Genomic DNA, 13,992 nt, shown 5'->3' on the forward strand with positions numbered 1-13,992 from the left:
CCGCATTCACAGGTAAGACTGCCGACCTGACTGCTGTCCAGAAGGCCATCATTGACACCCTCAAGCAAGAGGGTAAGACACAGAAAGAAATTTCTGAACAAATAGGCTGTTCCCAGAGTGCTGTATCAAGGCACCTCAGTGGGAAGTCTGTGGGAAGGAAAAAGTGTGGCAAAAAACGCTGCACAACGAGAAGAGGTGACCGGACCCTGAGGAAGATTGTGGAGAAGGACCGATTCCAGACCTTGGGGGACCTGCGGAAGCAGTGGACTGAGTCTGGAGTAGAAACATCCAGAGCCACCATGCACAGGCGTGTGCAGGAAATGGGCTACAGGTGCCGCATTCCCCAGGTCAAGCCACTTTTGAACCAGAAACAGCGGCAGAAGCGCCTGACCTGGGCTACAGAGAAGCAGCACTGGACTGTTGCTCAGTGGTCCAAAGTACTTTTTTCGGATGAAAGCAAATTTTGCATGTCATTCGGAAATCAAGGTGCCAGAGTCTGGAGGAGGACTGGGGAGAAGGAAATGCCAAAATGCCTGAAGTCCAGTGTCAAGTACCCACAGTCAGTGATGGTCTGGGGTGCCATGTCAGCTGCTGGTGTTGGTCCACTGTGTTTTATCAAGGGCAGGGTCAATGCAGCTAGCTATCAGGAGATTTTGGAGCACTTCATGCTTCCATCTGCTGAAAAGCTTTATGGAGATGAAGATTTCATTTTCAGCACGACCTGGCACCTGCTCACAGTGCCAAAACCACTGGTAAATGGTTTACTGACCATGGTATTACTGTGTTCAAATGGCCTGCCAGCTCTTCTGACATGAACCCCATAGAGAATCTGTGGGATATTGTGAAGAGAAAGTTGAGAGACGCAAGAGCCAACACTCTGGATGAGCTTAAGGCCGCTATCGAAGCATCCTGGGCCTCCATAACACCTCAGCAGTGCCACAGGCTGATTGCCTCCATGCCACGCCGCATTGAAGCAGTCATTTCTGCAAAAGGATTCCCGACCAAGTATTGAGTGCATAACTGAACATAGTTATTTGAAGGTTGACCTTTTTTGTATTAAAAACACTTATTTTATTGGTCGGATGAAATATGCAATTTTTTTTGAGAATTTTGGGTTTTCATGAGCTGTATGCCAGTCACAGTCACAAGTAGCATGGTTATATTTGTGGCAATGCCAAAAATCATTAGGATATTAAGTAAAGATGTTCCATGAAGATATTTTGTACATTTCCTACCGTAAATATATAAAACATTTATTTTCTGAGTAAATGCAGCAAAATCACAAACATAAATGGACAACTTTAAAGGTGATTTTCTCAATGTTTCGATTTTTTTGCAACCTCATATTCCAGATTTTTAAATAGTTGTATCTCGGCCAAATATTGTCCTATCCTAACAAACCATACATCAACGGAAAGCTTATTTATTCAGCCTTCCTGTGATGTATGAAATCTCAATTTCAGAAATTACCCATGTAACTGGTTTTATGAACCAGGGTCACATATTAGTTTTTCCTGCAGTACCAACTACTGGAATGCTGGGGACAACCCCATCTCAAGCTCAATGTTCTGAACTGGTGGTATCACAATCCTACCTGAGTGTGGCCTTAAAACGCTGCTGTCAGTAGAAGTCTGACCCGGTCTGGCCCCAGCAGGAGGCAGTGCAGCCCTAGGAAACTGCTGAGAACTCATCTTCTCTGTATTAGCTGTGAGGAAAGTTAATCAGGTTTAATATCTTACAGTATTAAGTGCAAAGAAAAATATCACAATCCGAGAAGAGTGTCCTTTAGACTAGAGCAGAGGTGCGAAAATCCTGCTTCTGGAGGTGCTTCTTCACTAGTGCCCAGCAGAGTTTACTTCCAACTTTTACTCCAACCTGCCTGTACTTTTCAAGCAATCTGAAAGAACTAGATTATGGTACATAATTATGGTATGTCTAAGTATGGCTGGATCTAAAACGCACGAGGGTCGCCTCATTCAACAACAGGATTAACGTTAGAGTTCAGTATGGAACATGTTGTGTTATTGACACAGACCAGGAATTACTTGCAGCGAAAACACATGAACGAATTAACAAACAACAAACTACGATCGATGCAATGGACATACAACACATTACTCTCCATTCTCTCTTATTTATTAAAAAAATATCCATCAATACTGAGGGACTTTTAATATTCTTCTTCAATTAATGCCGTGATAAACCCTAGCTGATTTCGAAACCTGTCACTTTTGGTGCTTTAATGTTTACTTCACGAAACTGAACCGCTTGCGGGTGTAAATCATACAAACAGTCGTCAAGCCACGATAAATATAGTAAATGTTATAGATCAAAACAGAGGCGCTATTTTTCTCTGTTCCATTGCTGGTTGACAAAAGCTTATTTGAATCTGTTTATAAAGTGCAGTTTATATACAGAATGTATCAGGGTTGTTGCATGATAAAAACATGCACATATACTACAAACATAAATAGAACCTATAAAAAGAAATTAAATAAATAAATAAAACACATTGCAAATACTACCGTGTCTCTGAAGCTATTCCCACTCCATAGTGTGAACTCTGCATCAACCAAAAAGCACGAAATGGCGGACCGGCGCAAACGATTTCAAAATAAAATCCCATGCGAACCGCACCAGTGTTCACGTTAATATCTTTTTTGTTTTGTTTTCTTTTCTTTTGCTTCTTTTATTTTCTTTTCTTATCTTTTTTGTCTCTCTGTTTATTATTAGGCTTTGTAAATCCGCAAATTTCTGCAGTTTGTGTGTGCGAGTGGCGTGGCCTTAACATCACGAAAACAGCATCAACTACTGAGTGCAAGAGGAAACCTTACTGCATAATATAACACATAATAAATATAGAAATAATTTAATCTGCGAGGATATAAAATAAATAATTAAATAAATTCACCCATCAATGCAAAAATGATCAAACAAAAATGTTTGGAGAAATGCAAAAAGAGGCCTATTTAAAGAAATGCAAAGCTGAAAGTTTGCGGAAAGTTTAAATTCTATATTTAAAATTTCCAATTTCCAATCTCCAATCATTAATTTGTTTCATTATTTCTCATTCTCTCTTTAGCATATGTTACATGAAGGGTAATAAATAGCCTACAGAACTAGGCAAACATAAATGAATAAATGATTCAAGAAAAATAGAATATAGATTTAAAATTCATAGTCATGTATTTATTTAATAATATGAACAAATAGGCCCATGTGGATTTTGTGTATTTATTATTTTTCCATCTACTTATTACATTTGTGTGGCATATTGTCTATCCCATCATTACCACATCACCTTCACATTTTCGAGTGGATGCATCTTTCTTATCTTCCTGCTATTGTGTCTATTGTGGCAGCCATACTATACTTTTACAACATTTAATCTTGTGTCGACTGATTCCTTTTTTATTTTCACAGTGAGATCACTCAAAGCTCACCTGGGCCATAATGCTGGGCAATCATTTTTCAAAAAGCACATTAAAACTGGCAAATTTGTCTGTAAATGTTGTCTACTTACTCTGTGAATTATGAATTATGTAAGTTTGAGCTCTTGAATTGGCAGAACCACATTTCGCAGGTGACAGAAGTTCATCTGGTCTGTTGAAGTGAGAATCTTTAAATGCTATGGAAGCTCTTTCCATGATTAACCACAATCAGATAAGGAACCCTGTTAAATACTCACCAGACAAGAGCCACCTTTCATTAAGATGATGACATGTAGGATATATACGGGGCTAAGGCTCACCATAAGAAAAATGCACAATGATGGAGCAATCAATTTTGTGTGAAAATAAATCATAAAATTGGTTTGTTTTGTTTAAAAATCTTACAAATGTGGTGGTGAGGTGTGCGTGTGGGGGGTAAAAGGCTCACAAGCATGGCACATATTATTTCTACGAATACTTTAGCTAAAATAATGTTTTTAATAATGTTTTAGTTAGCCTAATACTTATCGAAAAACAACCACAAGCAAAATTTGTACTATTTTTGGTTTATTTTGATAAATAAAATAATTCATTTTTGTTCAATAAATATATTGTGATTAAAGTATGTTAATATAAAAATATATAGGCCTATTGAAAATACAGAAACAATTTTCTTTTTAAAAGTAAAGATTCAGAAATCATTGAAGTAGATCCCATAATATATTAACAAAGCTTTACAGTATAGTAACAATAAATTATATTTTATTATAAGATATGATTAAAATCATATTTCTAAATATGATGGTTTTGTTATAGGCCTAAATGTGGTGACATCTTGAAAAGCAGATGTTTTGAAAATTGCTGCGGCAAGTCATTTGATTGAAATCAAATGTGCCTTTTTACCCCGGTGTGCCTTTAGCCCTGTTGTACCCTACATGTCTAACAGTGCCGAGTACAGCTGTTTCTAGAGACACAACTGGCCATCTTCCACATTCCTATACTGACACTCTATTCTGGTTTATTTCAGAGCTGTCTTGCTCTGTCAGAAAGTCATAATATGTTTCCCAACTAATTTTTTTTCCTCTCAGAAGGGACTTACCCATACTTAACTTTTAAACTGCACAACATATAACCTTTGACTCACAGTGACATTTTGAAATCCACACATATTAATTCTTGATTCAGAGATGATAGATCAGAAGGATGACGTTTTCCTATCTGTGGCCTGTGAATGCACAAAATGTCAATTTAGCATCAGCGGTGGTAAATTGTGAGTAGCAGTTTGTGTGCTGTAGACTTGGCAGCTAAGCTTAACATTGCTTGGCCAGTAACTCCTGGGGACCCGAGAGTTAAATGGGATATTTATGATGGCTAGACGCCTTTGCCCAGTGTGTAGAGATACAGGCCACTCTCTCATCTGCCAGTCCCTCCCTCTATTGGAAAATGGAAAGCTTCACAGCTTCCATGCACCAGAAAATATATAATCGGTGCTATAATGCAACTTTGTTGTTGATTGTCTATCAAGCAGAGTTATTGGAGGAGTTGGGCACTCAGCTGGAATCCAAACCCAGGTGTCTGGGAGAAAATCTGTAATATAGTTAACAGACCTCAACCTACACACCTCACGTGGTGTGCGTTACACAGCAAAAGACATTCTATGGCTCTCGCTGTTGCAGGTGAGAGGTCATTCTGGCTTAATCTCACAAGCGTCAGGGACAGAGAGAAGTTACATTTTCTCAATGCTCCAGTGGATTCAAATGATTTGTTGCGGTGTTGAGACAGAGAGGAAGAAGGAAGGTGAGAAATTTCACATCTGTCTGCCGCGTAAAAGAGCACTGTGTCCTCCTGTTCCCCCGTGACCTGATCCTCCAATGCAGAACAGGAGGTTTTTGAACACGTGGGCGCCGCTAGCAATTTTGGGTCCTTAAAAGAATATGAGGTTGGGCCCCATACCGTACAAGCACAAATTGTCATTGTCACAAAGCACTTCAGCCCCTGGGTTCAAAGCAAATAATAAAATAATCTCTGTCACATCCAGGCTCAACACTGAGGGCGCAGGGAGACAAAAACAAAATAACAATGAACCAAGCGATAAATCATCTCTGAGTCATACAGATCCTGGCCATTTTTCTCTCTCTGTCCACTAGATGGTACCAGAATCTTCTGGCTTTTTATCAGGAGGCTTGGAGAGACTATTCCGCCCATTATTGGGTCCTTTTGACTCTAACCATGAGTTAGAGGCTTCAGTTTGCGGTAAAAACACCCTCATTTCAACTGGGTCATTGCATAACGAATGAGGATTCAGCTCAGGTGCTGAACGCAGAAATATCCCCTTAGAGAAAAGAGCACAGTTCCAGTGGGGGGAACTCAGAGGGGCTATTATTCCCATTATTTTCTAATTCCATAGAAAGATGGGGGTATATCCTGATCATGGCCCTACGTGCTCTAAACAAGAACATAAAGAAGGACAAATTCAAAATGCTCACACTCTGAGCTCTCACTCGCTCGATCTGTTGGGGCGACTGGTTCACCGCAGTTGATCACAAGGATGCTTACTTTCATAAGCACTTATCCAGGAAATATTTCAGGTTTGTTTTTTTGGGAGGGAAGTGTACGAATTTGTTACTCTATCATTCAGGGTCAGGTGCATAGAGACAGCGTTATCACCTCTATGACACAAGGGTCTCAGGATATCTGCTTATCTAAATGCTTTTCTGATACGCTCATTCATGGGGATTTGTTCAAAGCGATATCGGAGGGAGATATTTGTGTAGCGGCAAGCTAGGCTTGCCCACATACATTTATTAGATTTTACCCTCTGGATGTCACTGTCCTTACTATGGCTCATGCAGTTCTTGAAGTTGGCTCTTTTGAGAAATGAGAATTTATCTTTCATTCTTGCCGGGTCTGTGGCTTTGGAAAGCATGAGTAGGCCATATCATTTCCATAGTGAGATACCAAGCGATTGTTTGAAAGAACTTTAAGTTTCCTGCTTAACCCTGGTTCACTCTAAAAAATGCTGGGTTGTTTTAATCAATTTTGGGTCAAATATGGACAAACTCAAACAATGGGTTAAAAATGTAATTTAAAAATGTAACCCAATGGCTGGGTTTGTCCATGTTTGACCCAAAATTGGGTTAAATCAACCCAGCCTTTTTTAGAGTAGAACAGATTGAGGTATTTCACCAAGCTTCCCTGGGATAACACAGGGGATGAGTGTGCTTAGAATGCCGTTTTGGGGATCACAGCGGTATATGGAGGTGGGCTCCTTTGGACAGACATGGTGTATTGGTGCTTCCATAATCTATAACACTATGGTATCCCATAGTGAGATACCTTGATCTGAGAACTGGAGTTGCGCAAGTAGCCTAATGTTTTGCAGGTTCACTCCTGAAGTCTTTGAATCCTCAAAATCCCACCAAATTTTTTAACTTAAACCTGGAATAATGATACACTCAGAGGGGTGTGTGCATGTTAGGCTCACCAGAAAGATTACATTTTACAATTACATTTATGCATTTGGCAGACGCTTTTATCCAAAGCGACTTACATTGCATTGTAAGGTACACATTTACATTCTTATCAATTCTTGCTTTCCCTGGGAATGTACAGCTGACTCCTAGCACTCATGTGTAATGCATGCACAATTCTCAAAACAGATGGTATAATCAAAGTATGTGTTCACATCTACATCCCTACACACATAAACTGGTGAAAAAATACATAATATTTTAGTGTTTTGTTAAGGAAAAGAAAATTGCTTTGCTTCTGAGAAATGACACCAGAGACTAATTAAATCAGAAACATTAAAAGGCATCGAGCGAGTGACTTTTCATTTAGATACTCTTCACCTGTTTTGAGACATCAATGATGAAGTAACATGGAGAACTTAAAGGGTCATGGGGTACCAGCTTACCACAGGTAGAGTTGCGATGTACATAAACAGTTTCAACATGGAAAAAATAAGTTGGCCTGCTGACTTTCTTAATTTGACTCAAATTAAGCCATAGAACCTTTTAACCTTTAACCTTTAACCTTTTCTGGCTAAGAACCCCTTACCATTAGTGGATAAACAGACAGAGCAGGAACAAAGCATTCCTGTACCTCAGATTACTGACATTGGACAGCCATTAAAATGATCATTATTGATGTACAGATAAATACATTATACATGTTTTAATTTGACAAAATACTTTGTACTTTGTACTTGTCACGTTTTGGTTTTGTTTCATGTTCTTGTTTCATGTCTGTAATGTGAGTCTCTTCACGTCATGCCTGCCGAGCCTGAGTCTCTTCACGTCATACCTGCCGAGCCTGAGTCTCTTCACGTCATGCCTGCCGAGCCTGAGTCTCTTCACGTCATGCCTGCTACGCCTGTGTCTTTGGACAAGATGGCCGCCGCGGCGGTGTCTTCGGACAAGATGGCCGCCGCGCCTGAGTCAGCTCCTGATGATACAGCGCTGATCATCATGGCCACGGCTATTTTGTGTGTGTGGGCAGCACACACATTGGCTCCAACACTTGAGGCCTCGGCCAAGATGGCCGCCATCGTCCCAAGATGGTTGCCACCATTCCAGAGTCTCATCCCGAGATAGCAGCCACCACACCAGAGCCCTCTGCCAAGATGGCCACCATGCCAGAGCTTCTCCATGTCATGGATGCTATGCCTGATTCAGGATCCACTCCAGGCCACTACCCCATAGCTCCACCCAAGAGTATTTTTGGGGGAGGCAGTAGGTACATTGCTAGCGCCACGCCGCCCTGGCCCCCTGAACTGCAGGCTCCGCCCTGGCTTCCTGCACTGCCGTCTCTGCCTTGGTCCCCTGGACTGTCGGATGCACCCTGGTGACTTTATAGCCTGCCAGGTCTGCCCACACTCTACGGCCCAGTTCCGTCCACACTCCATGGCCCAGGCCCGCCATGCCAAGGTCCTAGCCCTGTTCCCCTGCACGGGCCTGGTTATTGATTGCTGAAGACCCCTGACATGGAATATTAAAATGGTGCCCTTAAAGATAAGAAAGCCTTCCTCATATATCTTAGAAGAGTTTGAGTCCTTCATAAAGTCCTCTAACACCCACATCAGTGCTAACTCTGAACTGTCAGCCACACATTTACTTATCTAAATGGGGATATCCAAAGACTATGTAACATTGCAAGCCCGATGATAAAGATGAGAGGCAGAGAAGATCAAATATAAGTTACTTTATTTAAATAAAGTAAACTCAGGTAATCCAATGGATTGAAATAGCACCGAGACAGCATACAATAAATACCGGGCAACTGAAAGAAGCGCTTAGAGCACTTAAGAGGAACATAACTACACAGTGATAATGATAACATAACAAACAGGTGTGATGATAGAGCGTGTGTCCATGACAACTGATGACTGGCGGGAAACTAGGAACAAAGGAAACACAGAAAAAATGGTAACTGATGGATGCAAACTAAAAGACCAAGGAAACTAAACTAAACACACAAATCATGACACTCCAGGGGTTTTCAAAGTGTGGGGTGTGCCTCCCCAGGGGGGGGGGGGGGGGGGGGAGCAAACCATGTCACCGGAGGTGTGCAAAGTGGTCAAACATTTGTATTAATTTGTTAAAATAGTCCCTTAACCCACACTGTCCTGTTGTCATACAATTTGTGTAATATATTCAATTAATCATCTTCGACCATTCGAAAGCTGAAAAACCTTGAGATCTCTGACCTCTGAAGTCTGTTTTTCAATCAATAAATTACAGCAGCGGAAATAGTAATTTAAAAAGCAAAAAGAAGCAGGGAAGAGATGTCGTTACTTACCGAAAACTTTCCAGGAGTTTACCAGTTTAAATGATCTGATCCCAAACACAGCAGCGAAACTGTTTGTGTTCAGATCATTTAAACCGGTAAACTCCTGGAGAGTTTTCAGTCCAAGAATCCAGTAAGTTTACCCCAGCTTGTGTAAAATCTACTTGGGATGAGCTTTGATTCATTATTTGGCTCTGTGTTACATAACGGTGTTATTATGGTGGTTGTCACATTGTTTACATTTCAAAACAGACTTTAGGAGCAACATGTGCCGTGGCCTTGCTAATTCAGCAGAAAATGGTTGTTTAAAATGGCCTTTTTTACTTTTCTTTTCTTCAAATTGTAAAATGTACAGGTTGTTCTGTAAATATGTTTACAATAATACTGTATTTTTACAGAATTATTCTGGCAATTACGGCTGCTTTTTTCTCTCTCAAAACATCAGGATTTTTACTGTGTACAATAATGTATGAAACAATGTGAAATACACTTTCTGAGACTGTTCTTAGAAATCGTGAGAGAAGCCTCACCTGCCAAGATAGACTCTCAGAAGACCACCATATCCTGAATGACGAGAGAACACTAGCAAGAGAGAGATAACTTGAAATTATAAATCATAAGACAAATAAAAAATGTTGCAGACCTGCCATTCTTGAGAAAATATTTTTAATACCACAATAGTGCATCGCTTAGTTTACATGCTGTTGCATCACTTCACGCTGCATATAGATATTCCTGCATATAGATTGTAGTTATTCAGCATATAAATCAGTTATGAAAAAAACACACAATAAAATCATATTTCTTTCAGACAAGGATGCAGAAATATCCAGAAAAAGGTGCGATGATGCCACCCCTTGGGTGGGAGTGGGTAGTCAGAAGAAGACATTTATTTAGTAATTAATTTAGAAAGATTTCAAGATTCCACTGCCTCGTTGTGAGAAATACATTCTACATGGCATTTCAAAGAATCATAACATCCTAAAACAAATGGCATAATAAAACATGATAAATCAATTGCAAGTGTCATATACAACTTTATAGTTGAGATGAAGAGTAACCAGATTTAGGCCCTATTTCAGGCTCTATTTTTTTATTAATTATTAATATTTTTTTTTATATAGCCTATCTGTGAAAGTTATTTTATTGTCTCCACTAGATGGCACAACTAAACTGAATTTGGAAGATTAACCGAATATCAGTGCTTCATCAGTGCTAAATCTGAACACCTACAAACATCATGTTCCCTTGATCTATATGCAATGAAAATTCTTTCAGTGTATCAGAACTATCAACAGTTAAAATACTGCAGAAGGAATCAGTGCAGACAGCAAGTTACAATTCTTCCAATTTACAAGACGTGCAGCTATTTTTTTTGTAATGAAGTCTGATTTTACGATGACTTACCAAAGTGATTTAAACTGTAAGAAAAAAATCTGGACAAAATAGAAAAGGTACCAGTAATTTTCTGCCAGGACATTATGTGTTAATTTTACTGACATTTCCTTTAACCCTAAAACATGAGACAATGCATAAAACGTAATTCAAAATATAAAACACCTGCATGTGAAAAATCTAGTTCCTTCATATTAACACAGTGCATTGGGACCCCTTTTTTATGTCATTTTCTTAAATTTAGAATAAAATGACATTATTGGCAGATTTATGAGAATCTGATAGTGAGAAAAACTCAGGCAAATTCATTTCGTATTGCAGTGTAGTAAAAGTTGTTAGTCCCCTCTCAAATGTTCATGCTATAATATCTTGATATATTTGTCTGAGGCTAAAGCAATGCCTCATGTTATTGTCATGTTATTATATCCTACATATAGTGAAATATAGCCCTATATAGAGGCGATCAATTCTGCATAAGCAAAATGCCCAGGATGAGGTTAGGAGGTACAACAGTCCGTTTTAGACCTGAAAAGTCTCAGTGCATGAACAACAATCCCATGGCTTTAGCTTCATGTTACTAGCACATATATGGAGCATTACATCATAGGATACCCAAGATGTTTGGCAACACTGCTGTGCTCTAGTCTAAACTGTTTTTCCTGATGAGAGCGGGGTTATTTCCGTCTGTCAAGTAAGGTGCTTCTTGCATGTGTTGGGTCTATGGAATCTCCTTCTCTTAATCTGAACAATTGTATCTTCAAAGTCACTGAGTTGATATTCTATTCAGTCATTTAGTTGACACTTTTATTCACACAACCTACTGTGCATTTATTACAGGGTAAGCCCCCCATGAAGAAACATGAAGTTAAAGTCAAGGGCGCAATGATGCGATTTGTGATTTAAACCACAACTGGCTTCACCTTCTGTTTCTCCTTGTGTAATCTCTGGATTTTTCCATGAATGGCTTCACTTTCACAATAAAGTTGCAGCAAAATAGCATAAAAAGGGAGGTGATGGATGGCAGATTTCTTTTGCTCTACTTTTCCTGGCTGTATTTAAGCATCTGTGAATGAATTACTATCTAAGCTCCGGCTGGTAGTGTTGCTTAATGATTGTCTTTTGTGCAACAGTTGCCTGAATATTAGAAATCTACCAATATCCAGGACAGCTAAAAAGATAAAAACTCTTGTGTCACTACTGAAACATTCATGACTTATTTTTCCTTGTTTTTGAAGGTATTTCAATGAATTCAATAACTATTTCTAAATTGTGGTATAGGCCTAGAGGTTGCAAAAAAACAACCTTTAATGTCCACGCATGGGGTAAGTTTGCATTCAGCATTGCACATTAATGCACATTCTCCCAGGTTATGCAATAGTAAAATTTTATTTTGTGACAGGTTTAAAATATCCATAACCCTGAGACGAAAACACTATCTGTCTGATTTTGGAAAGTATATAGCTTTTTTGATGAGCGCTTTCTTCCTCATCTGTTTACTGGGAACTGGTTCAAAATCAACGACAGAAAAGGAAGGATATCGCCCTTAGTTTTTCTTTCTCTATGTGATATTCTGCTTGTTTTTTGGTTCTGAGATATAGATAATTAGCCTATAGAAGTTGCAGAAAATAAGATTGCAAGATTGCTCTCATTTATTTCAGTGAGAAGTAAAGCACACTTCACTTTTAAGAATTTTTTTTTTACTTTCTGTGTTGAATGATGTCAAAAGATGAACTTGAATCATTTATTGACTAATTTTGCTTTATTTTTAAATACTGTATTATAAATAGAATTAGTGTTTATTCTTATATATATATATTTTTTTCTATATAGCAACAAATAGTGAATATTGTTTGAAATCATGAAATTCCTTCAAAATAAAAAATATGAAATAAAAAATTAGCACATTTATTTCACTAAAAAAATAAAAAGCAATGTTACGCTTATTGACTTCAGTCAGTTTTGACCACCAGGATCAAGACAGCAGCACAAACAGCAGCTTACACCAAGTGTAAAAAATGTAGATGACAATATGAAAATGAAAATAGACATTGCCTAAATTGTTTGGTGTGGGGAGAATAATAACTAGCAATTCACATTTGACAGGCCCAAAAACAGGGTGCTTGTATTCTTCTGTTCATGAACTGGTAACAAGACTCATAAAAAAAACGCTTGCCAACATGTGCATGTGCACTTTAATGTACCACAAAGGTTGAGATGAGAGGGCACTTAAAAAGCCATTTTTATCCACATTCTCTCTATGCCACGCTCAAACATGAGACGAGAGCACGTGGACACTGTCCATGCTCACCTGTCAGTGTGTGACCGGGATTGAGGTCTTGTGAAACAGCATAGTGAACATTCCAGCATGCATTACATTGCAGTGCAAGGACCTTATCTGGGTTAACATGGTATGCTGTTACTGGGAAAAATCATCACATGGTGGTAAATCAAATTTTATCTGAACATGTTTCAATGAAAGCATGGAATTCAGAAGAGTTTCCTTACAAACATGAAAACATTTGAAAACCGATTGCTATTTAACCAGCCATTTCATAACACACATGACAAATAATACAGATGACAGACACTTTGCAATGACTAATTCATATTTGCAATGCTGCAACCTAGAAGCTTTGACCCTTTTGCCAGGTAATTTGAACACTTCATCAGTCTGGCATCCATCAGGCATGTCTGACCTTCCTGTGGAACTCCTGATGTAGCCTAAGTCGATGGATGTTCTCTAGACTAGAGGCACAATAACACATCATAATTAGGCTATCTTTAGAAAAGAGTCACGGTGAGATTTAGCCTCATCTAGACTTCCAGCTTACGTAAGGTCGGTGATCTGGAAAGGAAGCGTTCTGTACACTGAAAATTGCATTACGAATGTTTTGTCTTTATCAACCTACCTGTTCAAAAATACAAATAAAATAGATTATAAATACAAATTGAATGTGCTATTCATATTCCTATAAAACACATGGTGTCTTCAATGTCAGACTATTTTATGCCCCATGGGTTGATTTTTATTAAAATAAAAATAATTTCTCTTTTAGTTACTAGATCACATTAAAACTGGACAAATTGAATGGTGCAAACAGATGTTTGTTCTTCACTATAAAAATAATAAATAAAATAGTTTAAAACATCAATAACCTAAATAAAAGGTGAAAGAAATGAACCATTCCAGTATTTATTGTGTGATACTGATTAATATTGATTTCTCAAAAATTATAACTGACCTTCAGATGTAGAATCATAGCCTACACACCAAACAACATTGCTTCAAAAAATGATAAATAAACTGATTGATAGTGTAGCAATGTTCAGGGAAGAAGGAGGCGGGAAGCGGCGAACATTCAAATAAACTTTATTAAAA

The 13,992-nt window shown here is 38.6% G+C and overlaps 1 protein-coding gene across 2 annotated transcripts in view; it reads right to left on the minus strand.

The window, feature by feature from the left end:
* The window catches only part of sap130a (Sin3A-associated protein a), a 32,136-nt gene extending 29,537 nt beyond the window's left edge, over positions 1-2,599 (minus strand). For both annotated transcript variants that reach the window (XM_077198789.1, XM_077198788.1), the window contains exons 1-2: positions 2,526-2,599; positions 1,595-1,705 (exon numbers count right to left, since the gene is read on the minus strand). In XM_077198789.1, the coding sequence (XP_077054904.1) occupies positions 1,595-1,691 (97 nt within the window). In that variant the 5' untranslated portion in view covers positions 1,692-1,705; positions 2,526-2,599. The remainder of the gene's footprint in view (positions 1-1,594; positions 1,706-2,525) is intronic.
* Between the last annotated feature and the right edge of the window lie 11,393 nt (positions 2,600-13,992).

The sequence above is a fragment of the Siphateles boraxobius genome, unplaced genomic scaffold (assembly GCF_051911475.1).
Source record: "Siphateles boraxobius isolate OS27281-9 unplaced genomic scaffold, OSU_SipBor_1 41, whole genome shotgun sequence".
NCBI lineage: Eukaryota > Metazoa > Chordata > Actinopteri > Cypriniformes > Leuciscidae > Siphateles > Siphateles boraxobius.